Source organism: Chroicocephalus ridibundus, chromosome 7 (assembly GCF_963924245.1).
Source record: "Chroicocephalus ridibundus chromosome 7, bChrRid1.1, whole genome shotgun sequence".
In the NCBI taxonomy this organism is placed as follows: Eukaryota; Metazoa; Chordata; class Aves; order Charadriiformes; family Laridae; genus Chroicocephalus; species Chroicocephalus ridibundus.
Genome location: NC_086290.1, coordinates 50,858,405 through 50,885,805, shown reverse-complemented (window position 1 = coordinate 50,885,805; position 27,401 = coordinate 50,858,405). Strand labels below are relative to the sequence as shown.

General features: G+C 48.1%; 1 protein-coding gene across 3 annotated transcripts; it reads right to left on the bottom strand.

Moving 5' to 3' along the window:
* Positions 1 to 579: 579 nt before the first annotated feature.
* Positions 580 to 25,434, bottom strand: AKAP1 (A-kinase anchoring protein 1). 3 transcript variants are annotated; one of them, XM_063341581.1, is made up of 12 exons: positions 25,285 to 25,434; positions 23,983 to 24,110; positions 11,803 to 13,486; positions 9,668 to 9,801; positions 8,152 to 8,278; positions 7,447 to 7,577; positions 6,288 to 6,465; positions 5,461 to 5,611; positions 4,755 to 4,822; positions 3,221 to 3,294; positions 2,377 to 2,442; positions 580 to 2,237 (listed from the first exon to the last, which is right to left on the bottom strand). In XM_063341581.1, exons 3-12 carry the CDS (start codon positions 13,460 to 13,462, stop codon positions 2,178 to 2,180), a joined length of 2,649 nt encoding a protein of 882 aa, XP_063197651.1. In that variant the 5' UTR covers positions 13,463 to 13,486; positions 23,983 to 24,110; positions 25,285 to 25,434; the 3' UTR covers positions 580 to 2,177. The 3 variants fall into 3 exon arrangements, with proteins under 3 accessions (XP_063197651.1, XP_063197649.1, XP_063197650.1); XM_063341579.1 differs by having other exon boundaries at positions 24,029 to 24,110; XM_063341580.1 differs by lacking the exon at positions 23,983 to 24,110.
* Between the last annotated feature and the right edge of the window lie 1,967 nt (positions 25,435 to 27,401).

The following is a 27,401-nucleotide window of genomic DNA, read 5'->3' as shown; positions in this document are numbered from 1 at the left end:
AACTCTGGGCACTGCACACACCTCCATGAGGCTGAGACCAGAGCGCAGGGCTCTTCATTTTCTCTGACCGCCCTAGTGCCGTCACCAGCCCCTGCCTTCGCTTCTCTCCCATGCGGGGAGCGTGAATACATCCTACTGCAAGAAGAGACTTTCCCAGTTGCAAGGTGCTCCAATAAACCGTTCACTGGGACACCAATTCACATCACACTGCCTGGCTTGAACAAGAAACCTGTCAACATTTTAGAGAAGGGATTTTACAGCCTGCACAATAGAAAGAGACTCCCAAGTTTCACTTTTCAACACTCAAGTGTGACAAAAGGGACATCCCAAGTCCAGAGTAAATTAATTCCACAAATATCCAACAGCTTGAACAGCCTTGAGTACCAGCGCTCAGACAAAGGCTTTCTAATAATTCATCATAAAAAGAAACTCAGTTTTCAGCGGGAAGTAAAAGGAATCCCAGGAGACTTGAAGCTTGACCTTTCTGTCATCAGGATCTTCCCTTCACCTGCTCACCCCACTGAGGGCCCTACCCCAACCCCGCATCGCAAGAGGTCAGGAAATGAAGGCTCTTAGTCATCACGGTTTAAGACGGCTTAAAATTCGAGCTTTAATTGAAATGGAAAAACATTCCAAGAGGATATATGTTTTATAGATTTAACCGAGTTACCAAATTTAGTTTTCATTGGATGTTATTGCAAACATAAACATTAAATCATAAGCGCCGAATAGGAGAGAACTCAAAAAAAAGGATATAACCATATCAGAAGGGATTGGACCAAATGCTTTTGTAGGCAACTATCCAAACGTGTGATGCACTGACATGTTAGCTCAGAGGATGTAAGGACATCCTTGAATCCACCTGGAAAAAAAAAAAATCTTCTGAGGGCTGACTACATCAACATTTTCCTGGCAAGTATCTTCTCTGCCAGCAATAAATCCCAGCTCAATACATATCTAAAATGATATACATTAGAGGGCATCTGTTTAAGAGTATTAAGTCATCTTAAATTACTTGAGCAAAATTTTAAATATGTGATAGAAATCTAAAAAGGAGCGAAAAAAAATTGAGAGAGAACACCACTGCAATATTAATGCCAAGTTGTTACTTTTTTTTTTTTTAAACAGATCTGTACAGCGACATAGCAAAGAATGCAGTGATCACAATTCAAACCAGACAGCAATCTAAGGGAATGCTAATCCTGTATACAGCAGAGCTGAAACACTCCCAACATTCAGATGCTCCAAATACGTCAGCTACCCTAATGCACTCCAAACCAGTTCTACCTATATAGGACATTTTGGTGTGAAAAAGTTTCTGTAAAGTTCCCTTTGTTTCCAGTGATTTTCTTGTACAAAATATTACAATGTTTTTTTTTATATATATTTACAGACTTGCACAGCTAGAAAAATATAAACTACAATTGGGCTTGGCAATCAGTTCTTTTCTTTAAATACATGACATTTCAGAGCAAAAATTGTAGTGGTAACATATCCTGCACTTCAAGCACCTGCACGGAGCAGCTTTCTTTCTTCCTTAAGCATATCAAGCCTAAGAACCATGACTGCAGTGAGACATGTGCCACAGTAAGTGCAACGAATGCAATTCATCTACCTCCCGGCATAAGGAAGACACAAGATGAACGTTGTTTGTGCAGGTTAGTGGCACAATAAAGAAAAAAAATCCATAACTGAACATTAAATTCCTTAATAACATTCATTAATTTCATAGGCAGAGCCTGTTAAAAAAGGACAACCAATATAACTTTTAGGAAAAGCAGACGCTAAGTTCATAGGACGTTGTACATCTTGAACAAAAATGCAACCACAGTTAATGTTTCAGGGGCATTTGCTAGCTTCAAGCAAGCCCCAAGGTTTTAAGTTTGTATTTTTTTTTTCCATTCAACTTTTGAGCAGAGGCCAGGGAGGATTTTTTTTTTTGCTTTAAAGCTACAGTATCTGTCATTATGGCTTTTAACACCCCGCCTTTCACAGAGATGAGGTATGTGTTTCTAGTGAAATGGTAACAGTTGAGCAAAAGGGGTTTCAATGGACCACAAAACGCCGCACACTGGTGTAAACAGGTCTTCTCATGAGAGGTTGCCAAACCGAATTGTAACAGTGCAAAACTTTTGTTTTTCTCTGCAGAAAGAGTTGTCGAGGCATCTAGGACATTGCTAGTAGTCAAGCCACTGAGCAAATCCCCTTTCCACCAGAGTTCTGTTTATTGACAGGACCTAGAGGAGGTGGGGAAAAAAAAAAAAGTAGACAGGTGAAAAAACCACTAGTGAGACACATCAGCAAGTTCCTAATCAACAATAAAAGTCTACATAAACTCTAACAGCGTTGAAAAAATAGGCATGTCAACATACACACCTCATCTCCCATCAAGTTCCACAGCTGTATCAGTGGCAGACCTGTGGCACTATCGTAATTTGTGACCTGGAAAGACAGAAAAACATCGATGTGCAGCAGTTCTGGCCTGAGCCACGGAGGATGCAAGGCGAGCGTCATTCACTGCGTATCAGACACTCCGTACTTCTGCGCAGGCCAGAGGAATGTACCTGCTGCCAGCAGGCGGCTGGGACACCCTGCTGGCAGGTTTGCTCTCCTCACTCAAATCCATGCCCTTGCTAGAATCAGCGATGCATCTGGGCACTGCGTTAAGCAAAGGGAGCTGCGAGATCCAGCAACACAAACGCTATCAGCGTCCCATTTGGCCCAGTTAACTTACGTGGATAGCTACAGCCACTACGAGAAGCACTTCAAAAGAGGCGAGTGCCTCTTTGACGAGGTCAGCGCTGCACGCAGAAGCCCCTGGATGCTACCAGAAGTCCTCCTTCTCCCTCTGGCCAGCCAGGGGCCAGATCCCCATGTCAGCGCCGCAAGGACTGGCAAAGCAGCGCAGACCCAGCTGAATACTTGGTCCGCTGGACAACAGGCCCCTGTGTGCTCTGTAAACCCATCCAGGTGCCCTTCCTTCGGGCCCACAGCAGTGACAAGAGGGAATGGTCAAGCCAACCACGCAGTCCCGGAGCAGTGCTGATGCTACGCAAGGAAGTTCTGGGCACAAAGATTTCCCAAGAAGAACCCTGCCCAGCAGCCAGGCTACAGGCTCTGGCTTTGTATTTGGTTTTAGCACACACAGATGCCGGGGGCAGAGAAGGAAACAGCAGCGCTCAGACCAGCAACAATGCTTTTCCAGACAGCTCTCGTGTACCTGCGCCACTAGGACTGCGCCTCTGGTCATCTCACTAACGGCGGCGTCAGCTTCGGATGAAAAGTGATCCTCATCTTTGGAAAGAAAAGAGCAGGAGAAAACAAATGAGATATTCACAGGCTTTAAAAGGCCGGAAGGGACTATTAAGCTAATCTCGTCTGACCTCTACATAAGTTAGGCCAGAGAATCCTCACCTGCTGTTGCTGTAGGCATTTGCTGAAACCAGTCTATTAAGCTGGAGATCACACAAGTATTATGCCTGCTGTGCTGCTGAAGGGAAAGGATGAAGTGCTTTCTAAAGCCACTAGCTAAGTTAATGTGAACGTAAGTGGCTGATGAATTAGGCGGCTTTAAAGACAGAAAAGTCTACTTCTGCAGTACCTTTGAGCTGCCATTAGTATTTTGATCCTTAACAAACTAAGCTCAGGGGCCTCAGGACGTGCAGTGCACAGCGCAGTACTGTAAATGGCAACTCAAAAGCATTTACAGTGCCGGCTGCCGGCACCTCAGCGGCGCCAAACGCACGCTTTGGGAGGCAGCTCAGCTCTCACAGCCTGCGCAGCTCCCGTGGGTACCGCTGCTAACTCCACACCGTAATGCAGCAGGAAACCCTCGTGTCCCAGGCAATACAGTCTACACCGTAGACCGGACATAAGTGTCTTCATTTTGGAGGAAAGCTGCTTATTTCCTACAAAATTGCTGCAAAATAAAAGTTTCTCCTTTGTGCTCCCCACCCTGAGACCATCTCCAGCAGCAAGTGAACTCCTAACCACCCCACAAATACTGCAGGAGGTCGATTACCTCAGGGAACGCGCAAAACACTGACTTCTGCTAGGTGCAGCTTAAACCTTGCCATCCGTCTACAGCCTTGGCAGGGCCCGTGCCTCCTGGAGCCCTGCCAGCCACAAACCCCCATGGCCAGACCTGACCCCTCGCTCCTACCACCACCCCCTCCGCACCCAGAAGGCCGGCTTCTTAGACTCCAATACAGCAGGGAGCTCTAACCCCAGGAGAAAAGAAAAAAAAAAAAAAAAAAAAAGAAAAAAGCAAACCAGAAAGCACTCTAGGCAGTGACTGACATTCTTCCAGTGCTTGGAGGGTAGTCTTTTGAACACAGGACTCCACATATCAGTCATTTCAGTAAGGAAGTGTCAGATATATGTCTAGCAGATTAAAAACTAAGTTTGCATTTACAGCTACTCTCTGACAGCAGAAGGCAGAGTAGTTACAGCCACTTCACCTATACCCTGCCAGTCCTGCCAACTTGCTGTTTGGGAGAGTAATTCATTCTCTGCTCCATGCAGGAAAACGCCTGGACATTTATCATCTTTCCCCTGGAGCCTGACAGGTTACGCCATACTAGCACATTTAGAAAAATAAAATACAGTTTTTCCAATCCTTGCTCTAGTCACATCAGAGGCTGCGCTTGCAAAAGGAAGGAGAAGGTTTAGACAGAATCACTGCTTGTACACAGCTGGCATCCATTTAAACCTACAGGAGGAGTGCCAACGGTACATCTCGAGAGCTCCATTACCTGGAAGTGGCACCACGTTGTCTAGTAAAACTTCTGCTCCTTGGAAAGGTAGTGATAAAAAATCAGACCTTAAAGAAAAGAGAATAAATTGGAATAAGAACATGGCTTTAAGTTACTCCTGTATTCTTCAAGGTGACATTGATTAATCAATTACTCTAACAGGAATTCAGTTTAAAATTGATGACAGTCAAAAAAAAAAAAAAGAGACTGTTCTCCCAGCAATCAGACAACAAATTGCCTGATTACCCAGCCAAGTTGGACTGGGCTCCAAGCAAAAACCATGTCCATAATGGAGGCCGTACTGCTTTTCTCCCACCTCTGGGGCACAATCAAGTATTTAATGGGCTTGTGTAGGAAAACCCTCATCCAATACGGCTCTTTCAGTCAATGGGGCTGGGGCATAGAGAATCTGAATCCTGTTCCTAGCCGAATTAACTACACTTTGTGGCTTCCTGAAGGCATCCTTTTGCTCAGCTTCCACGCTGAAGTGGTAGAAGTTACAATTTCATCTCCCCTCCCCTTCAAAAAAAGCCTTGCAAGAGCTTGCTGTGCTCCCCAGAAATCCAAACCCACTGCTGAGACAAATCTTTCTACTATTTCCCACTTCAGCTGTGGAAAAACCTATAAGCAATTCAAACGATATGGATGCCTATGATGAAGATTCAAGCCAGGTATGGCCTCAGGCCAAGGAAGAGGAGCTAGAGACCTGATTTGTCTGAGCGTGTCAATCTTCACTTTGTCATATCCTCCATAGTCCACGTATCTGAGCTCCACTTCACCAGTCTCTTCAAAGTAGCTAATAACTTGAGCCCGTAACCATGCCCCATCCAGGCCTGGAGCCGCGCAGATAATACCAACTGCAAAACATAAGAGTACAGAGACGAAAGGCTCGGTTTAAGTGGATTTCCAGAAGTCAGCACTGCAGGCATGAGTAGTGCTGCACAGCTATCTGCTGAGAATCAACAGCATTTCTTACGCCACTTCCATCTTCTTTCAACATGGCCCACACCCCCATCAGACCAGGCCTGCAGCTGGGACACAGGAGAGGTGGGTTTTACTCTCAAGTCTGTCTGCCATTACCCTGCTGTTCTACCTGGGTATCCCCTTCCCTTCCAGCCTTTGGTCACTAGCAGCAAGGTCTGTCTCTAAAAAGGAGAGTAAACGCTAATACCCCCTTTCCATGTGATGCCCCCTCCACTTTACGCCATGTGCAGACACTGACACTACGAAGATTTGTGGGCAGTTGCACACTTTGTCAGCAAAAATACACCAGATGCCAAGTTGATCAGAAATAACCTGTGACAGACTTCATCTCATTCTGAATTCCAACATGCAACTAAGTGGCTGGGGAGGTAACTCCAGGGATGAGTGGGGTAAGGAAGAGTAGAGCAACATCTGTACTCCAGCAGCAGCTTAAAAAAAGACAAAATGACAAGTGAACTATCAAATTCTCATCCACTGGGAAACTTCCCAAGCCTAACTCAGGGGCATCAGGCTTTTGCATGACAATTTGTGAGCAACCAAGTTACTTGCCTTCCACTGGCGTTGGCAGGGTTGGAATTTCAGGTTGAGAATAGCAGGCATACATCTGCTGGTCGAGGCTACGCAGGACATGGAAAGTGGGGTGTGTATGCTGCTGTAGAAACATGTGCCCTGCATCGACCTGGTTCGCCACGACCACCTCTACAGTGACTCCATCTGGGAGAAACAGCTGTCACGTGGAGGAAAGAAATTCTCATTAGTGCTCACTGGAACACAAGCTTCATTCACAGCAACTCCATGCTCCACCAGCAACTCCTGAGGCTTACAGCCATGGGTGGAAAACCCTTGGCACTCTGGTATTTCGCTTCCAAAGGCTGCTTTAGATCAGGAGCAGAAAGCTACGTACTGTTACTCCACATTGTTCCAAAGGAAATCAGACTTGGGATGGGGCCCGTGTTGTACACAAAAAGACTATCGGCACAAAGCAGCTGTAAGACTGACTTACCCAAGAGATCAGTGAGCAGAGTCAGAAATTATATGAGTCAAGTCATGCTGCACTATCACCTCAGTGCAACTTGCAAGGATTCCCTGCCCACAGTGGTTTTCAAACATCAAGGTAGTCTTTGCAAGTATTGTCCAAGATTTATCCCAGAGGCATAATTTTCGAAGTAATTTGCCCTGGCTGCTAGAGAGCCATTGTGTTGGGCAGCTTCCGAGCATTACTGTGCTCAGAATACATCTAAACCGCCTTCAATTTCCCAGCATAAATTCACTTCTTCAGAACAAAGCCTGTCTTCACATCCATGGAGACAGTTATGTGCACAATTGCTTTATAGACCCTAGATGCCCAGTGTAAGCAAAGAAACGTGGGTCGGGCTCTCCTCCCAAGTAACAAGTGATTAGACAAGAGGAAACAGCCTCAAGTTGCACCAGGAAAAGTTTAGATTGGATATTACAAAAAATTTCTTCACCAAAAGGGTTATCAAGCACTGGAACAGGCTGCCCAGGGTATCCCTGGAGGTATTTAAAAGACAGGTAGACGTGGCGCTTAGGGACATGGTTTAGCAGGGGACTTGGCAGTGTTAGGTTAAATGGTCGGACTCGATGATCCCAAAGGTCTTTTCCAACCTAAACGGTTCCACACTACCATGCAGGTGGCCAGCAACAGCCTCCCACCCCGCACCAGCATGGCCAGCAAGCTGGGACTTACCCAGGCAGTCATAAGGAGGGAATGAAGTGTCAATGGTGTTGGTGGAGGTAGAGCGTAGATGTTGGTGAGACACAGCTCTTTGAACTTCTTGCCAATCAGGCTCAGTACTTTTTCTACTTGTTGTGAGGAGCCTGAAAGACAAAAATACCGCAGAAAGTCTGTAGCACAGATATGCTGAGGACACCCCCACCGCTGCCGCATGAAGCAATATAGCTACCAGAAGCCTTCTGCACTACATCAACAATTTAAGTTTTAATAAATTGGCCATGTAACCTGATATCAGACCAACGCGAGTAACTCGGACCACCAGGTCCCAGTTTCAACAGCTTTAGCCTCCAGTATGAACCCAATTCACTGGCAGATATTTTTTGGCCACAATTAATCTAACATCCTTCACAGTCAAGACTGCATTTGCTGATACCCATCCCATAGCTTCTCCTTCAAGCCCAAAGTGATCCTGCAGAAGGTGTTGGTTAATCTACAGCAGCTGAAGGTGTTAAAATGCATCCTCACCTCTAGAATAGAGGATTCACATACCAAGGCACAGGTGACTTGGCATATACCCCTACTGTAACAGCACTGAGCAGAAAAGTTTTGTAAAGCACTGGACTCGCAAAACCACTAAATCTGTTTAAATTCCCTGCCCATCTAATTAAGGCCCCCAAGCTACGTGTTAGACCATGAATAAAGAGACATTCCACTTACCTTCGATGTGACAGACTTGGGAGTCACGGAAATAAGGTAGTGTTGAGACATAAATTTTGGCACCAGACGCTTGCCTCAAGAAGCTCATAAATCTTCCTTGCTTGCCGATCAAACGGCCAACTAATTCCTTTATGAAAGAGATAAGAAAGCAACAGTCAGGAATAGAAATGTGGATCAAACAACAGTGTTCCCTGTGGCTTATTTCACCCATATTCACAGTTCCCGTAGTGTAGGGTCAGGCAGGACAAACATAAGGCAATCCTGGACCAGTGCAAGTTCTCCACTCTTCCTCCATCTCTTTTAGAATGACACAAAGACACAATGGGACAAAACCAGGCCTGCTAAAGGCTACTGTCTTCCTACAGTCAAGTGAAGTCACATCCTCTCCCGATCTCCCACTACTTTTTTTTTTTTGTAAAAGCATATTACATGCATTTTTCATTCAAATACAAAATACTAAGTTTTAGCAATTTTTAAACAAGCTAATTAGGTTAGAAAGGGAGTAGACAAAAATCACAGGAGAGTAAAGCAGGCTACCACTGCCGTTAGGCTACAGAGCCCCTGGAGAGCTGTGCAGGGTGACAGAGAGATGTCTGTGCAAGCCCTGGCACCTCCACTGGCACCTGCCACCGCTCACTGTCAGAGACCAGCCAGCAGAACAGACGTGCGGGCCCGAGTCAGTACGGATAATCCTGTACAACATAAAGTTAACTGCTTTAAGAAAAGTGACAGCCTGTCTTCGCTAACCACTGAAATGTATTTTTCTGCTGTAGAACTGCTTCTGTAGCCTGTGTTTTACTGATCCATTAAAATGCACATTACACGTCTTCGTTGGGCTCGCAGCACCCAAGCAGCCAGGGCAGCACGCTCGTCCTGCTGGGGCTGCTGTCTCACATCACTGGCAGGTCTACTACAGTATGCAGGTCTACTGAGAGGCAGAACTGCAAGAGCAATGCTATGCGGGGCAGCCACAGGTGATTTTGTATGTACAAAGCAGGGCAGAAGGTATGAACATGGTCCTAAAAACCACGATCTCTCTCTCAACCCAAAAGAAAGCTCACTATAAAAGACAGAGACACAGCAGCTCCACAGAATAGCTCAGATGAGCACTCAGCTTGTGAGGAAGGGTTTGGACCGGCAGTTGAAATGTAACCCTCCTACAGAGTGGAAAGAAAAAAAAATAATAATTCATCACCTGCTCTTAATAACTGTGTACCCTCAAAGCCTTCTGAATGCTTTCAAAGCATCAGACTAACAGATTGGGGCAGAAGATAACACGGAATAGTGAGGTCAACAACAAACGTTACCCTGGACGTAGCCCTGACATGCCTCCTGTTTACAGTTGTGTACTGGCTCTTCACTCCTGTGGAGTCCCAATGGGAGCTAAATGCTTAAATCCTCCTCGATTTGCTGTTGATCTCCCTGGGATGGCACTGAGCCAGTACCTGACTGGAAGCACCAGAAGATGGCTATGCAGGGCAGGGCAGGATGCGCGAGCAGCCCAGCGGCTGGTTACCTTTGGGACCTCTATTTCCCAGATAATGAAGTCAGACTTGCTGGATTCTCCTCCTAGCTTAGAGTTCTGGCGAGTCACTGTCTTCCTCAGGGCACAGCCACTGTCCACAAAATCCATGTTATTTACATCCGAACCTACAAGACATGCACACGTGTCAGCAGCCGGACAACCCACACAATCCAGCTACCAGACACAAGGCCATGAAAACACATTATTTCAGAGAGGTTACATTGAGCTCTTCCTTCGCATTCAGTTGGGATGTTCCTGTATCAGGTTCTCCAGCATTTCAGAAAGGGTGAAGTTCCGTCAAACACAGCCTACTGAAAGCTTCCTTTTATTCCCAGAGAAAAACCTGCACACCTCTGGGAATGCAACAGAAGGAGGGCCGAGTTCAGGAGGAGTCCTTCAGACATGGTGACACCTTACACAGCAGCACAGACACGACACTGTACATCAAAGTCACCAGCTGAACGAGGGCTATGCCAACATCACCACTGAGCTGCTGCTGCAGCAAGGTATTTTGCATTTTCCCCATGGCTTAAACAGGGTTTTTCACAGGGAGTTCAGCATACAGGGACGGACACGCAACCTATTCGTCTACTCTTTGCACTGACATTATGTCCCTGACCCAACAGGGGTTGCAGGTCCAGTGCCAGGGGTGCCCCCTACTAGTTGTGGTAGGGGATCACCTCTTGCCCAACTTGTCATATGCTTGAAGAAACAAGGTGCCAGAGACAAGCTATGTTTTGTTGCCAAGCTATTGGCCAATACCGGGAATATGCCTACTTGGGAAGGGGACAAACTCAAGCAGCTTCCTCCTGGTCAGATCCCAGATAGTCAGTGTAACACAAGGTTGATCCCTCTTCCAGATTAACAAGCAGAAGCATGAAGCACCTCACTTGCTTACAAGTATTCAGGCCACCGACCGAGTGCAAGACCAAAGAGAAAAATAAACCCAACAGCTGCTTCACATTTGCCACATCTTCACTAGTAACACAGCAGAGATGCCTAGAAAGTCAAAGGCAAACAGTGCAGCTCTTTGCCACAGGCTCCCTAGAGAAGATGAGGATTTCAGTCTCACAGCCTGGGTGTGAAGGTCAGCTGTAGGACCTCTCATCTAACATAGCCCCCTTATCAACTTTACCTGCTATATCCCCTCTCCCTACCCTTCAGCTGTCTCCATGCAGAGCTTTCAGCCCCTGTCACCACACTCTTGTACCTTCTTGTCACACCAGCATTCACAACAAGGCAAAACCATTTTCTTTCTATGGTTACTACCACTAATGAAAACATTTTGTGGGTTTAATCCTTAATTGCTGGCAAACTCAATCCCCGTGTCTTGCAATGAGCAGCATTCCAACTATTTTGTAGCAATTACAAAAGACATCCTATCATTAAGGGCTGTTGGCACCACAGGGTCCTATAAAGGACTTCAACTTCCATCCCCAAGGTCACAGAGGTTAACATTTGCTCAGACATCTTTGTGTTCTGCCAGGCACACATCATCCAGATCTAGAAGGCAAAAGCAACACAGAGACAGATGGGGGACTCCATGAACATTGCTCCCTGTTGGGATTTCGTGGCATGCACCTACCCTTCCAAGCAAAACGGCTTCAGGATAATTGGTCTGCAACCAACTGATTTTATCACAATTCATCACAGCATTTCCCCGGTTCATCTGGCAGCACCTCAGAAACTTGCCTTACAGCTTCCTTTCAGCAGCAGCCCATAGACACAGGTAAGAACCAGTGCTTACCAGAGGCTGCCTGAACTGAAGCAGAACCCATTTGTATTAGCAGGTCTCAAACCAGAAAGGTGCTCAACAGCCTGGCCTACCTCCAGACACGGTCCATTTCACCGGGGTACTCGAGCACATGCTTAGCTTCAGACAGTAAGCGTTGTGCTGGAAGGAGACCAGCCTGTTCACCCCTTTGCAGTATACCCTGAAGATCACCCAGCTAACATTGGATCCTGCAGAGATGGGCATTCTGAGAGCAAATGCCTACCACCTGCATGTGAGGGCTAAATATTCATCTACTGGGGAAGGTAAACATGAAGAGGATTTATCCAAACATGTTCTGCAGCACATAAAATGCTTGTTCAGGTTTTTGTAGAAGGATTTTCAAATCCCTTACCTCCTGAGTGTTCTCCATCCATCCCTGCTGCCCTGCTACACTCGTCACGCAAATCTCCATCCTCTTTCAGTATCCCATTACTGTATGGCACTATGCTGTCTTCAGGTTGCTTCAGAGTAGGAGGTTTTTCACTTGGTACTGAGCTCTGCTCAGCAGATGTGTCGTGGGTTGCAGATATGCTCAGTGAGTCCGAATGCTGGCCTGATGTGACAGACAGCATTGTGTTCTGCAATGGGTCCTCCACACTCGTCCCACCTTCAAATGCGTATGTGCTGCACCCAGAGTCCTCCGTAACCAAAGATGACCTTTCCAGTGACTCTCCATGGTTTTCCACAGGAGTCCTATCAGCTACTTGGGACTGACTGCACACATGGTTCTTCATCCGACAGTCTTTTGTGTCTCCCTGAACAGGGCTGGATAAACAGTTGTGTGTTAAACAGCCAGAACCTGTCACACACTGATCCCCTTCCTCTGTCTGCAGGGATGTCAGTACTGCAGCATCACTCTCCACAGCAATGTTCTTGTCCACTCCTGTAGCTTCCTCTGCAAGCACCTGATCAGAGGAAACAACACTTGCCGTCTCTAGAGGTCTCTCAACTTGGCTGGCAGCGGTCTGGCAGATCCAACTGGACACATCACTTGCAGAACTGGACAGCACTTCCTCCGTTGCTGCTAAAATGACCTTGGAAATGATCTGTATTGCTACTTGCTCAATTTTCTCAACTTCTTCCTTGTCCAAACTCACTCCTCCAGTCTTTTCTCTTTCCAATTCATCTCCTTTTGGCTGCGTGTCGTTCTCCTGACACACAAGTACAGTACTGGCAATTGACTCGGACATCTCTTCTTCCCTGGACCGCTTCACACAGGCGGACTCCAAACTATTCGGTAACATGTTCACTGCAGAATCCTTGTGACTTGATACAACTTCAACTTCATTATTGAGAGAGACTTGTGGGGTATTGGCTTCCTTCTCCAATCCCAAGCAAGGGGCTGTCACAGGGCCAGCATCCGATAGCACGATTTCTGGCATCTGGCTTTCCTTAGGGGGCTTAAATGAAGAATCATCTGACTGCTCTGCATTGCTGATCTCCTCCGTGACTCCCAAAGACTCACATGTCAATGATGCTGATGGCCACTGATCTTGGTTTGCGCTGGCGCTTGAGCCCTGTGTAAGGCTCACTGCAGCACTGCTGTGGCACTCGGTGCTCCTTGAGAGCAGGGGGAGAGGAACAGAAGCAGGGACACCGCTTTCATCTTGAGATCCTATCGTTTCTAGTTTTTCACTGTCGTCCTCAAGGGTGCTGGGCTGAATTGTCATTACTGACAGGTCTGGAAGGTCCTGTGAGACATCTAGCCTCCCGTGAGTCTGACACAGAAGAGAGGGCGTCGTCGACCCTGCTGACAGCAGGGAGGTCGAGGTTTCATTCTCTGGGCATTCCTCTTCCGAGGAGAAAGGCAATCTTCGAGGAACACATGCTTCTGTTTTGGGTGCTGAATCATTCTCTGGCACTTCTTCCTGCTGCTCTTCTTCAATGGCTGTTGCTTGTTTGTCATGATAGCTTGCATGCTTTTTTCTGTGGGAATAGATCCACCAGCAGCCAACAAGTGCCAGTACTCCAGGTATGGCATATAGGGTGAAACTGCGGAAGCATAAAGCCATTTTGCAGAGCTTCAGCAATTGTATCTAGACAGAGAAACAGAAGCCATGTTAAAATAGGTCACAGGGAAGGTACCAAGAAGGCTAAAGTTTCATAAATGCCTGGAGGTCTTTCTATTAGCACAAACAGAATAGAAATTCTGTTCTTTGTCTTGAATAGACAGGGTCCTAGAAAGGATTTTAACATCCATCCCAGGCTTGACTTCCAGCAGCTCTTTAAATTCACATATCTGCTTTACTAGCAAAACCACAGAACAAGATCCTTACCTAAGACTAGGGATATCTAGACATTTCTTGCTGTTATACTCACCAATTTCACCTTACCTCACCTTACACTTAAATCAATTTCACCTCCTTTCTCCTGCCTCGCCTTTGCGGGTCAGTGCTACACACAAGGACAGCATCCAGCACCCCAAGTTTCTCCAGCATCAGGCTGGGTTCACAACACAGCTGTGCCACAAGCCTTCCAAGACACAGACTTGACACACTGCACTTCTCCATGTGAAAGGCAGCATCACATTCCTGAGAGTTTCAGAGGCCGACAACACACACTTCTCTCAAACGTAAAAACCCACCGAAGGCGAAGCGCTTTGCAAAGGTTCTCACCCGCAGCCCTGCAGGGGCTAGTGCGCGGGCACAGCACAGGTTTGGCGTGTAGTAATTCCTAAACACAGAGCAACTACAGCCCGATGAAGCAAGTGTCTCCCAATAACCAGAAGTCCTTCTAAAAGGTTTTGCAATAGCAAAGATGGGAAATGTGCTATAACACCCTTATAACAGTGGTATTTGTCTAGCTAAAGCAGCCTCCATAGAGACACTACTACTTGGGAGCCCAGCTCCAAAGTTTGTTCTACATTTAAATTTACTACCTTGACAGCTGCTACTCCTCTGACTTTCTAGAGCTGAAAGCTGCCTCTCTTACTCTACACAGTGTGTGGACCCTTCCGTGCCTGGACATTGCTGGGACTCATGTCCCGGTCACGCTCCTCCCTTTACAAACCTCACCTGGGCTATCCAAGGCAGGGCTGGTATGTCTTTCCTTTTCCTTCAGGAAAGCCTGCAGGCTTTTAGAACTTGGTGAATGGAAAGGGTGAAGGCTGGACATTCTTAAGACAAAAGGCTCACTTTTATGCTCTACAGCACAATGGCACGCAGTGGAACACAAAGCTAAAGAGTTACCCACATCCCCAAAACAGCCTGGCTGCAAAGCACTTACGGTTTATGTTTTCACTGAGGAGGAATTAAAGCAAAGCACCACGTGTCTGACAATGCTTACACAGGGCAGACTTTTCTCCAAACAGACCTCAAGACTTTTGCCAATGAGTAACAAAAATAAACATTGTTTTCAGGAGATAGCAAAGTCCTAGGAATGGGAACCACCCACTGGAAGAGCGTATTATCCAGTTCCTCTTTAGGAGCATAATATTTCTTAGACAAGAGAAGACAATCAAGTCAGTCTCTCAACTATGCTTAGTCTGTCTCAACCGGAAAAAATCTTCTCTTATCAGAACAAGTGTTCTGACCACGGCTCCCAAACACAACCCTCCTTCAGGGCCTCGATTTCCAGGATGTTGATTACATTCTAGCTGAGGGACAAAAACATGCCTCCCTCGGGCTCCAACTGAGCACCCAAGCCTCAGATAATTTAATATTCACCCTAGATTTCTCACCTCCTCCAGCCACAGCCTCCCATCCCGCAGGAGCAAACACACAACTTCACCCAAGCCAGCTCAGACGCCAGCCCTGCTTCTGTGCTGTTCCCCGCAGAGTCCTAACCACTGAGGCAAGTAAATAAATGAATGGCAAAAACAGGGACTAGGAAGTTTCTTGCTCAATCCCAAACCAAAGGTTTGCTGCAGACATGATTTAAAAAAATCCAGTAACATCTCCAGTATATCACAAATGAGGTATTTATGTTGTTCTACCCAGAAAACTTGAGTCTGTGTTCATTGGACATTCATATCTGATACCTTCTAAATCAAGTTACTTCCAGCTGGCTCTATACGTCAGGTAACACAGCTCACTGCTGAGGATGAACTTTTGGTTAATGGCAACATCGGAGGTTTGGAATTAAAAAACCAGACCTATGCAATAATTTGCATGTTTGGTTTTTAGAACTTGGTAAATGGAAAGGGTGAATTCTGTACGTTCCTAAGACAAAAAGTTCACATTTATGCTCTACAGCACAATGGCACATTGTGAGCCACTGCGAATGCTCATCTGCCGTCCACTTAAGTTGTTATAATTAATGCAGAACCACCCTACAAGCTGTCTCACAGGCCTACCACAAACTCAAATTAAAGTAGCTCACATAGTCCATTCCCAGCAAGCTTTCCTGATTAAACAGACAGCCCTATTATTATCCGATTCCCTATTAAGTTGCACCGACTGTACAAACAATAGTCCCACACAATTCTGCCGCGCAGAAGACAGGAGCGGGACGCTCCACGGAGGGACAGGCCTGTCCCGAAGCCGGGCAGACAAAACAGTTCTAAGAATCATTTTAAACATTAGTATCACTTAAGATAAAGATCTTCACTCTTCTGTGATATTTAGATCAGTGAGGACTGGTGGATTAGCTGACTGCTCCTTGTGAAACTGATTTAATTTCATGTTTTTAATTTGACTAGTTTTAGCAAGACCTGCATTATACTATCAGTGACTGTGTTAAATGGGAATTCCACATCCTTCCATCAGCTCGAAAGGGATAAAAGGCAGTGGCTCTGCACAAGATGCCAGCAGACATCCTAAAGCACCGGGCTGGCTTGGAGACAGCCAACACCAACAAACATCTTATGTAAAGGTGATGGGAAGACTTTGGTGGCCTGATTTTGACATGCTGGTCACAATGTCACTTTTTATGTGATGCCTAGAAGATGGCTCATTTTTAACCCCCGTAACTGAACAGTTGTAAGATGCAGCACACACTTCTCTTTCATTTCCTCCACAGGAGAGCTCCTAAAGCCCGCGTTCATTTTCCAAGATGTTTAAGAGCGGCAAAGCCCTCTCTCCATTGCCAATTTGACAGCCAGTTCGGGACTGCAGGGGCAACGGGATCATTTGAACACATGGGGGGAAGAAAGCCTGGGATTTTCCTGCCAGCAGCAGAACAGAAAATGGCAACTTGTCAAATCACATGGCTTTAAACCCTGCCAAACTGCAGGGAGCGCGGCCCGGCAGTCCTTGCACTCTCCAGGCAGGAGGAGCCAGCTGGGGACACGCAGCAGCTCCACGGGCTTTGGACTGGAGACGATCGGCTTGCAAAAGCCAGGACGGGTGTGACACGCTGGATGCCCCGGTGCCTTTCGCCAGCACGCAGGGCCCCGTGCAGTCCCGCACCAAAAATAGAGCCGAGCCAGCGCAGAGCCCTCACACTGTACGCGCTCGCCCCGCGCCGCCGGCCACTTCCACTTCCTCAAGGCACGTCAGGAATCCCGTCTAAATGTCACACCTTACATCAAGGCACGGCCGGAGAGCTGCTGCTAGGACATGAGACTTTTCCAACTTGCTAAATAATCCCCACTGTAGGTCAGGATGGGATTAAGACACCAAGGGGAGAGCAGGAGTCAGTCAGCTCTCCAAATATGTATTCTGACTTGATTTATGGAAAACTCCTGGTAAAGATCAGGGAGATGAGGACAAGAATGAATGCACACACTTGCCTATCTTAAAAAAAAAAAACCACAACAAAACCAAAACCACCCCAAGGACAGTCAGCTTACTCTACTTGTTCACATTAGGGCCCGAGAGCAGTTTTAAGCCACCTTGTTTCTGTAGCCAGGACAAACAACCCTTCAGTACACACATCCTTATAAGGTTAGAAATGTTTGCAGCACGAGGTTCACAGAGAAGCCAGATAATTCATTCTCAAGGTCCGAGAGGAGAGTTCAGCGAGCACTTGCTCTAATTTTCAGGGCTTTCAATGCACAAAAAGGTCTATTCTGGGGGCAAGCTGCTTCAACTCCCTACGAGAAGAGAGAAAAGGACAACTCCCAAGTGACTGAGCCCCCAGGCTCTGCAGGGACAGACCCGACAGTGCCACCGGTCCTCTGCTTCCCTCCTGCCCCAGCACGTGAGAGGTCATGCTTCCAGACCCCATGTAGTGGAAATTGAGGCTGGAATTAAAGACCATCCTGAAGGATCACAGAGCAAACAAGCAGGCAGCTAAAACGAAAATGTGGCTTCAACAGCAAGGCCAGGATGCCTCCCTGCAAACCCTATAGTTAGCAATACAGCACCCGGGAAATAAATACTATCTGGGTGAAAGAGAACCGGACAGGGCTGGCACAGTTAAAACTAAATGGGACCACGTGGATCCTTAAAATTTTCCATGCTAAAAATAACCAGTAGCACATGCTCTGCCTTATAGGAGGCATAAGAACAGGAGTTGACAAAAACCTAAAGAACTGGAGGCCCCACCATCAAAAGCAGTGTGCCCAGCAGGGCGAGGCAGGTGACTCTCTGCTCCGCTCTGGGGAGACCCCCCTGCAGTGCTGCCTCCAGCTCTGGGGCACCAACAGCAGAAGGACACGGAGCTGTTGGAGCATGGCCAGAGGAGGCCCCGGAGATGCTGGGAGGGCTGGAGCCCCTCTGCTGTGAGGACAGGCTGAGAGAGCTGGGGGGGTTCAGCCTGGAGAAGGCTCCAGGGAGACCTTGGAGCCCCTTCCAATATCTGAAGGGGCTCCAGGAAAGCTGGGGAGGGACTTTATTTGGGAGCAGAGCAATGGGATGAGGGGGAACAGGTTTAAACTGGAAGAGAGGAGATTTAGCTGAGATATTAGGAAGAAATTCTTTGCTGTGAGGGTGGTGAGCCCCTGGCCCAGGTTGCCCAGAGCAGCTGTGGCTGCCCCATCCCTGGAGGTGTTCAAGGCCAGGTTGGACGGGGCTTGGAGCAACCTGGGCTGGTGCAACCCCCAGGGCAGGGGGTGGCACTGGATGGTCTTTAAGGTCCCTTCCAACCCAAACCATTCTATGATTAAACTAAGGGGAATTGCTGCACAGGAACAGACATAGAAAGACTGACTTGACCTGCCCTTGCATACAGCACATTTTCATTGAGAGCTGAATCAGCATGTGGCACTGCAAGATCTAAATCACAGCTTCTTTATTTTTCATACAAAGATAAAGGAGACAGGCAGCCCACAATGGAGGGACCACCTCCCTGCTTCTTCCAGGTGATGCTGGAAAGCCCCTTTGGAATGTAGTTCAAACTGGAGAGCAAAGAGGTTTCCTGGCGACACAGGTCAGCATCACAGAGGCTGACCTTACAGGACAGACCTGCGAGATCAGTGGCCTGCCGTGCCACCGGGCTGCAAGCCCTTGCATCACGCACTCCTGATCACCAGGCTGTCAATCAGCCACAAGGCTTGGCAGCCTTTCCCACACTCTCCTCCCAGGCCAGCCCGGTGTACCACCATCAAAACCAACATCGCTCACAGGTGAGAGCTCAGGGAACAGGACTCAATAGCCACAAACATCTAAAGACAGGCAGGAGCCAAGCAAGCAAGATGTCAAACTGGATGGCACTTCTTTTAAAAATAAGTGAACAAGTACATTTCTGTATACTGAAATAATTAAAGGTAAGCGTTCTGCAGCAATTTCTGCTTCAAACACCAGTACTGAAAGACAAGACCAGCAAGAGTCTTGCTCTAGGTAGCCCTGCTCTGGCAGGGGGGTTGGACTAGATGATCTCCAGAGGTCCCTTCCAACCCTATGACTCTGTGAAGAGATACCCCTTAAGCAATACCACCTTTCCACAGCCCAGTTAACACGGGCCACAGAGCTCAAGAAACAGGCTCCTCCGTGAATGAAAACTACTAATGAAGCCACTCCACAATCCTTAAAATAGTTAAGAACCAAAGTCCTGTTTGCAGAGGGGTATATTATGACAGAAGTAAAAGGCCAAAAAAGCTGGCTGTTGTAGAGCTAAACTAGAGCTCTGGAGCAAGAAACACCACCACCATCAGGCTGCCTTTTATCTCTAAGATAAAAACTGCTTTCAGTGTAATCAGCTGCACTGATGTTCCTACAACAGCTCACTCCCCTCCTCTGCAGCTGAAGCTGCCACCCTGATGGCCCAAGGCTTTATTAGTTCTTCATTTAAAGTTGCTGCTTCTGTGAATTTTCTCCCTCTCGGGAGCCAAGGAGCAGCCCAGCAGAACTCCACAGCTCCAGCAGTGTCATTTACAGGCAAAGCAGGACCCAGCTTCTATTTACACACTCGAAGGCAGAGGTTTACAATAAAAGTATCACTCTAACCAAACTGTAGGTCTGTTTGGGTTTGTTTATTAGGGTTTTTTTTGGTTTGGGGTTTGTTTTTTTTTTTTGAGGTGTTTTGGAAATCACCAAGCAGCTCATACATACGCAAACACGGACTGAGCAGCCCTCGCCACCTGTGCGGCCTAATGGATTAATGCAAGGCCCTGAGCTGATCCCTTCTGCAAGTCACAGGTTACACTTTGTAATTAACATTAACCCTATCAGATGATCAAGCTCCTTGCTGCACTTTATATCTTATTACCTTCCTGCTCCAATTGTTTCATTATTTATAGTTTCCTCAACCAAGTTAGTGTCTCCCTGTGAATCCTCTATTACAGAGGAAGGCAAGATCAATTTTTCACTGCTTTGCCAGAAAGGTCTCTCAGATACAGAAACAAGCTTCAGAAAACGCTTCTGCACCACTTTACCACTACCCCCTTTATCTTTCTTGGCTGTTCCTCACAATTTGGTGGAGGGTGGGGTTTTTTTTGGCCAGTTTTGGAGTCCACTCCAGAAACTGAGCCAGACCAAATGTTCTGCCTCTTCAGGCTAGCCAAAAGAGCTCAGCACATAAGCCAGAGGCCTCAAGACCTTTCTACTATCATCCGGCTTTGAACTGCAGAGAAAGTGCTCTGATGCAGGCTAACCCACGCTGCGCACAGGTATCCCTGACCAGGCAATGAACACCACTTCTTACAGCCAAGAGGGTAAGACGTCAGTCGCCGGGATCCTTTCTGAACAGCTGCCTCCTCAACACACCTATCAGTCCAGTTCCAACTCTTTTAAAAGCACTTTTTGTAGAAGACTAAAGAGAATCAGTCCTCCACAATACAGCAAAGCAGTTTTTATTACCTTTATAATCTACTAACAAAAAAATTCCCCAAATCCAGATTTTATAACCTTTCATTCTTTCCGCATTTTCAACCAGGCAGGAGAAGAGAACAAATTATTTTCCAGAATTTCAGAAAAACTATTTCCAATACTTAGCATTTTGCATTTGCTTCGACACCAACAAAGCTAAATACAGCCCTTGCTGTGGGAAACATAGTGCAGTGTCAACTACAGGTGCAGCTTACACATTAAAATTTAAAAGCAACCAGCTAAGTCTAATGCCTTGCATCTATATCAATTTCCACAAAAAAGGCATGCACAACACCCAGCAGCAGAGACTAAACTAACCAAAGGCTTCCAATACACTCTGCACACAAGACAAAAACCAAAAAAAACCAGACTTGAATTTTTCAAGGAGAGGGAGAGGTGAGGTTTACATCACAACACACTGATACCACCGTAAGAGAGCGAGAAGGGAGGCAGTGCTGAGACAAAACAGGTGTCTGGAGAACAGCATCGAGACCTGCTCGCTTGGAGGTTTAGACCTTGATAATCGGCTTCTCAAAACAAAAGCTGGACTAGACTTAAACAGAAGAGCAAAAAGCCCTGTTGTTCAGTCAGAAGCCCTGTGCCCAGAGCTTGGCTTGCTGAGAATAAGCCACAGAAGCACACAGAACATTTGTGAGGAAGGCACTCTGTATTTATCTATGCTAGGAAGGAGCAGCAAAGGTTTCACTAAGAGTCATTTAGACTGAACAAGCAGGAAGATAACTTGTAGGCATTAACAATCTTGCTACAAGAAGTTGCACAACATACTTGAGACCTAATCAGAGAGACATGTTTCACTTTGATCCGAATTACAGCAGCACCTGCAAGCCCTCGCCCAAATTACACTAGTTCTCCTACACAGAAAGGCTTCCACAAAGATTGCAGGTTGCCTCCTTTCCTCAGTTTTGGCAGTCTTTTTTTTTTTTTTTAAATAAGCAAAGCCAACACACTGATTAGGCGACCTTTCTACAGTCACATTAAATTGGAGGAAACGCAAGGAATAGAAAATTGGTACTCCAACTCGAAAGATGAGAGCCCATTCCCTTTACCAGGCAGCAAAGCATAACACTATACTCCATTCAACTTGGAATATATTTTAGGAAAGTAATGTGCAGATTTCTTTCCTGCACCCCTGAACACCAAAAACATCTTCCTAACCCTGCATTTCAAGAAGAAATGGAATACAAGTCCAAGCTCGTAACAAAAGAGGCTTGTCTTTAAGGAAGGGGAAACTGCAGGGTCACAGCACTAACATTCATGGGGATACACACTCCCATCCTTGGTTCCAGGGACCTCAGGTTTCCAATTCACAGATTTATCCCGATGGAAAGCGAATGCCCCGATACAAGAGACACATGCAGATCATGAGCTTTTGCCAGGAACTGCTGCTATTTATACGCAGGGAGTCAAAATCAGCTACAGCACATGGTGAGTTTCTCATCCTCATTGCCAGGTGGCAGCAGAGGTCAAAGGCAATCAGGACCTCTCCAGGTCTGCAAGCAGTGATTTGTTTGCTGAAGAATGATTTTAAGTGATCCTTTATGAAATATTCAACTCCGCTAGCAGTAATGTACAGGGCCCGTAAATTCAGAGTCAGCTTCCAGCCAGGGTACAAAATGCAGGAGCAGCAAAGTTAAACAGAATCCAGTAGCGGACGATAAAAAAACCAAACCAACAGTAAAACAGCTGAAGACAGGTAATTTGCAAAAGCAGCGAGTGACATGCAAACATATCACCTTCAGCAATCCCCATGAGAAGCAAACTCAACAGCCTTAATTTCCAGGAAATATTAAGCGCCTGCTGAATAAAACAGCTTCTTCCAAGTATCTGAAAGTGGCTGCCTGAAGTTAATCATCACTTCATGAAGTTCAACCAGCCATTTGCATTAAGAGTTCCACAGAAGCACTGTAGTTAGAAATCAGGATTTTAAAAAGGCTAGTCATTAGATCTGAAACATTAAAAATATCAGAAGTGATTAATGTTTTAATTAATGTTTTTTTATTACTCCTAGATGTTGCTAAGGGCACCTGGGATACCAGCCCTGATCTTATTACAGTCTCCCTGGACACTAGAAATACCTTAAATAATTTTTTCACATCAGTTAAGGGTACATGAAAGGTGAAAGCCATACATAAGTGGGGTATGGTGCTTTTAAAGCATTATGCTCTTCAGATAACTCTACTACGGCAAAAGTACACTCGCTCTCAAATACCCTTAAAGTCAGCCTGCAATGTTTTCAAAGTGAACACAAGAATCTCAATGTAGCAATGAGCTGCTTCTGGCCCTGAACAGCTTTTGCTGCAATCCTCAGACAAACTCCTGTCACAGTTAACTCCCAAGAGAATCCGCAGGAACCGGGAACGTACGTACTGTGGTGGATCTGAACTGCAGGAACCTTCCTCTCGCACCCTGGGTGGCGAGGGGAATTCCTGTTGTCTAATTTCAGGCATTGTGGAATGTCTAGGTTAAAGCCAAGGCTTTCTAGGCATTTGATGATTTTCAGTGTTAGCATCTCAAAGCATCTCCGGAGATCTTCGAGAAGGAACCTGGTTCCTAGGACAGGTATCTAACCTCGGTGCGACTAAGGAGAGCACACCTAAGCAGCAGCTACCAGCACACACAACTGGGTTCCTGCAGCACCATCCCTGCAGCCCCTCCAAACCTAACACCATTTGCTGCATGTCTGAGAGCAAACAACCTGCAGCCCCGCTGTAAAAGACTCTGTTACAGTCACAGTGAGTCACCTGCCTAAATCCCCCAGCACCGGTGTCCCATGAGAGCGTTTAATAGTCCTTCAAGAGCTCAAGGAAACACTGAAACAGAAGCTGAGGGACTGTCAGAGAAGTGGTACCAGGATGGCAAGCGATGCAGTAAGAAGGTGGATTCTAGCAACTTCAAGTACAGCTCAAGTTCTACAGGCTGCTTGCTCCTTTTAATTTACTAAACGGTTGTAATTTCCTTCATTGCACTAGGCAGCACATGCAAGCAAACCAAGTAATCAAGAACTAAACTGTGCCATCAATATACACGCAGTAAAGGTGCACTTTTGCAGAATCACAGGAATGTTGAGATTACCAGACAACAGGTAGAGCAGCTCAGAGCATCCCTACACAGTATTTCACCCTTTACACAGGAAGTTCATTGAAGAGCGAGGAGGTTAAGTGACTTGAACTGGGTCACACTGTGACCCCCGGCAGAGGAGCAGGCTCATCTCAGTCACTCTGACAGCTCTGGTCCATGTGCTAAAGCCAAGCAAAAGCCATACCTCCCCGAGGAGCCATGCCACACTCCCGCGCGCTCCTCCTTGGCTACACTGCGCACAGGCAGGGCTATAGCTCAGTAGATCATTCACAGGCACAAAGCAAACAGGAGAAAAGTAAAGTTACCGTCTCCTGCTACTACTTTCCCCGGCAACAAGCAATTTCCTTTCACCTGAGACAAAGTCCACAGAGGCTCCGATAACGCTCAGCAGGTGCTAGCACAACCGCCGACCCGGCCACCGCAGCTCATGACCCTGCAAACACAGAAAGGCAGAATTACTGCAGCCCCTTACTCCTCCATAACAGACGGACTGAGGTCAAATGCAGGTTTTGTTGCTGTTTCCTACTATTACAGATAACTTTCAAGAAAATGATGCCCTTACTGGTGATGCCTATTCATTTTGTGTTCCCTGCTTCATGGTATAGCTTACTAGCCTGCGATAAAGAACTTGACCAGACATAGATCAAGTTGCCCAGTTCTGGAACGCGAGTAACTTAGATCGCATGTGCTTCAAGGAGGGGGAAGAAGAAGAAAAAAGAAATAATCAAACAACAAGGATTCTTCCAAGAGAGCAAGGCTACTGAAACATTACTCCCTCAGTGGCAATATAATTTAATTCCTTTCCTCCTGATTATATTCCATGCTGGCTTACAAACAAGTGGAAGTCACTGCAACATATGAAAAGTTTGCTAATAACAGTTTTTATCGGCTATTACCATAACATAAGCAAGCCTCGCCATACCAGACCTACAAGAGACAGTACGAGGCATCCTTAATCTTTATACCCGGTCTGCAGCACTTATGTCACCTCTCGCCTTCACTTGGGAGCAGCTACAGCACGGTCTGCAGCGGGAATGAATCACGTTTAATACCACCTCGCACGACTCCTTTGGCCGGCACGGCTGTTTCTTCCCTGAACGTACTTCGCAATTTCCGAGCGGGCGGTAAATAGTAAAAGACACACAAAAAAACGCTCAGAACCGCCGCTGACTCCGCCGAGACCCCGGAGCCCTCCCGCCCGGCCACGGCACCCCCGCCTGCCGCAGCCCACCGGGGCCCCTGGGCGGCCGCAACCGTCCCCCCCGCTCCCAGCGGGCCACCGGCACGGCCCGCAGCCGCCGCCGTGCCCGCGGCAGCCCCGCACGGCACCGGGGCCAGGCCGACAGCACGGTACAGCCCCGCCGCGGACCGGGGTGACCTCCGGGGCGGGCCGGGGGCCGAGCGCTGACCTTGGCCGCAGCCAGGCTGTGCGGGGCCGCTCCCGCCGCACCCACAGCCTCAGGAGCGGCGGCCCGCAGGGGGAAGACCTGCGGGTGGGGCACCCCCCACCCGGCCCCGCACCGAGGGAAGCTGGCCGGCTGACAGCCCGCGGCGGCGGGCCCCGCCGCTACCCGAAGGGCCGGCCGACGGCCCGCCGCGGTACTTACGGAAGGTGCGGCCGGCGCCGCCCTCCCCGCGCCGGTGCCCGGAGCAGGTCCCGGTGCGGTGCCGGTGCCGCCCGCCGCCCCCCGCCCGCGCCGAGCCCACGTGCAGCCCGGCCGGGCCGGGACATGCAGCGGCCGCCGCCGCCCCGCCCGCCCGCCACGCCCCTCTCGCGAGAGCCGCGGCCCACCGGCACCGCGCCTGCGCGCTGCCCCCCGCCATTACCTGAGGGGAGCGGCCCGCGGCCCCCGCGCTGCGCGGACGGTCTTGTTGGTGCGCCTCGGGGAGGGAGCTGGGCCCGCCGTCTCCGCCTCCTCCTTTCCCTCACTTCCTCGCCCGGAACGCGCCGGGGTTCGGCGCAGCGGGGGCCCTGCTCCGCGTGAGGCGAGCGGAGAGAAGGGGCGCTGCCGAGGCCCGGGCAGCCCTGGCGGCGGCTGGGCCGGCTCCTGTGGTGTCCCTCATCCCTAGGCGGGGAGCGGTCCCGCGCCTGGCCGGGCGACACCCTGGGCCTCTGCCAGCAGCCGGCAGCTGCTGTAATGGAGGGTTTCTCCCGTGCTGGCGCGGCGCGGCCCTGCCGGGTCCCCCCCGCGGCCCGGCCAGCGCTGCCTGCCCTCTTGCCGCCGCCTGGTCGCGGCGCTTTGCCCAAGGGCTCCAGCGAGGTGGCGAGCAGACTCCTCTCTTAGTGGCAGGACCTGCTGTGTCTTCTGCTTCGGCCGGGCCTTAGGTGTCTGATTCACCTCTTCAAAGGGCTTAGGAATGGCTCTTTGCTCCTTTTTCCTCTCATGGTGCTTAAAGGCTGTGCCGGAGCACCTTCATCCGCTCCAACTGCTCAGCCCTGTTCTCCGCTGGGATCATCGGGCTCATCTCAGCCCCGCAGCCAAAGCTCTTGATTGTCTCCTAACACAGCCAGACACTGCTAGCTTCAAACGAGGAAACAGGTGAAGCTGTGCTTTATACAAAGTTTTAGACAAATGCTGCACATGCTTAGCTGATGACAAAGCATTAGACAGTAAGCAAACATATTAGCTAGCAGCTACAGCAATGCGTTGGAGCTGCTGTCTGCCAAGGCTGAACCAGAATGAGAAATTAAAATCTGTGTTCGGGCAAGGTTACTGCTTAGCTGCAGTAGCAGAAAGTTGGAATTAATGGAGACTTTTGTTTTCATTTTATTGTGAAACACTTGAGACATTTCCCCCCAGGGCTTTTGGCATCGTTAAAGAAAGTGCGGTGTGTTAATGATTTCTGTGTCCCAAGGAATCTCTGAGGGTTTGGGTAGAGAATACACAGTAGAAAAGCGTGGCTCCTTCTTGTTGCTGGCGCTGGAGTGCCCTTTGGGGTGTAGGGGCCTGTTTGACAGTAGCTTTTAGGACAGCTCTGGGCAAGTCACTCGGAGGAGACTGTGGGAAATAGTTGTAGTTATTCTAAGGAGCTTGGGATTTTGCACGGCAGACTGGTATGAAAGAGGAAAAGGATATGGGGTGTGGCTGGAGCAATCTGAGAAGCAGCCATGCCTTGGGAAAAATTCTGTGCTGACCCTTATGGGGATCATTGTTAATTTCTGTGTTAATAACACAGTAACTCCTGGGAGGGGAGGAGCTTGGCCTTCACGCTGGGTCTGCGTGGGAAGAGCAGTTTGGGAGTGGTGTATCCTCTCTCGAAATAATCCAGCACAGTTGCGTGGAAAGGCAGGGAGGCACAGGAGTTAGCATTCTCTGGGAGCTTCTCCTTCCTATGCAGCCCGGCTCTAGTTGCTTCTGCCGCAGATCGGAGGGCACCTGCTGCATCGGGGCACTGGCGTGCTGGGGACCTGCTGCACCTGCACTTTCTCAGGATTTGGTTCTGCATTGTGCACAACAAAGAGGAAACTGTTCTTGGTTTGCCACTGGACCTTTCTTTGTGGTAACAGAGATGGCTCTGGATTTCCCAACGGAACAACTGAGGCTGCTGTTTTATCATTCAGAAACTGAGAGGCAAAGTCAGAGGGAAGAAATAGGCCAGGGAGAGATGGCTCGTGCAAGTCTGCTTTGGGGAAAGAAAAGGTAGCAGGGAAGAGCAGAGCAAGAAGTGAGAGTACAAACCAGAGTAATTCCTGGTGGTAACCTGTGGGAGCTGCAGCAGTGTA

Coding starts and splice junctions, on each gene's coding strand:
- AKAP1 (XM_063341581.1), bottom strand. CDS start 13,462: ATGGCTTTATGCTTCCGCAGTTTCACCCTATATGCCATACCTGGAGTA. Junction 7,578..8,151: donor CCAAGTCTGTCACATCGAAG/GTAAGTGGAATG, acceptor TTTGTCTTTCAG/GCTCCTCACAACAAGTAGAA. Junction 4,823..5,460: donor GACACGCTCAGACAAATCAG/GTCTCTAGCTCC, acceptor CTTTTCTTTAAG/GTCTGATTTTTTATCACTAC.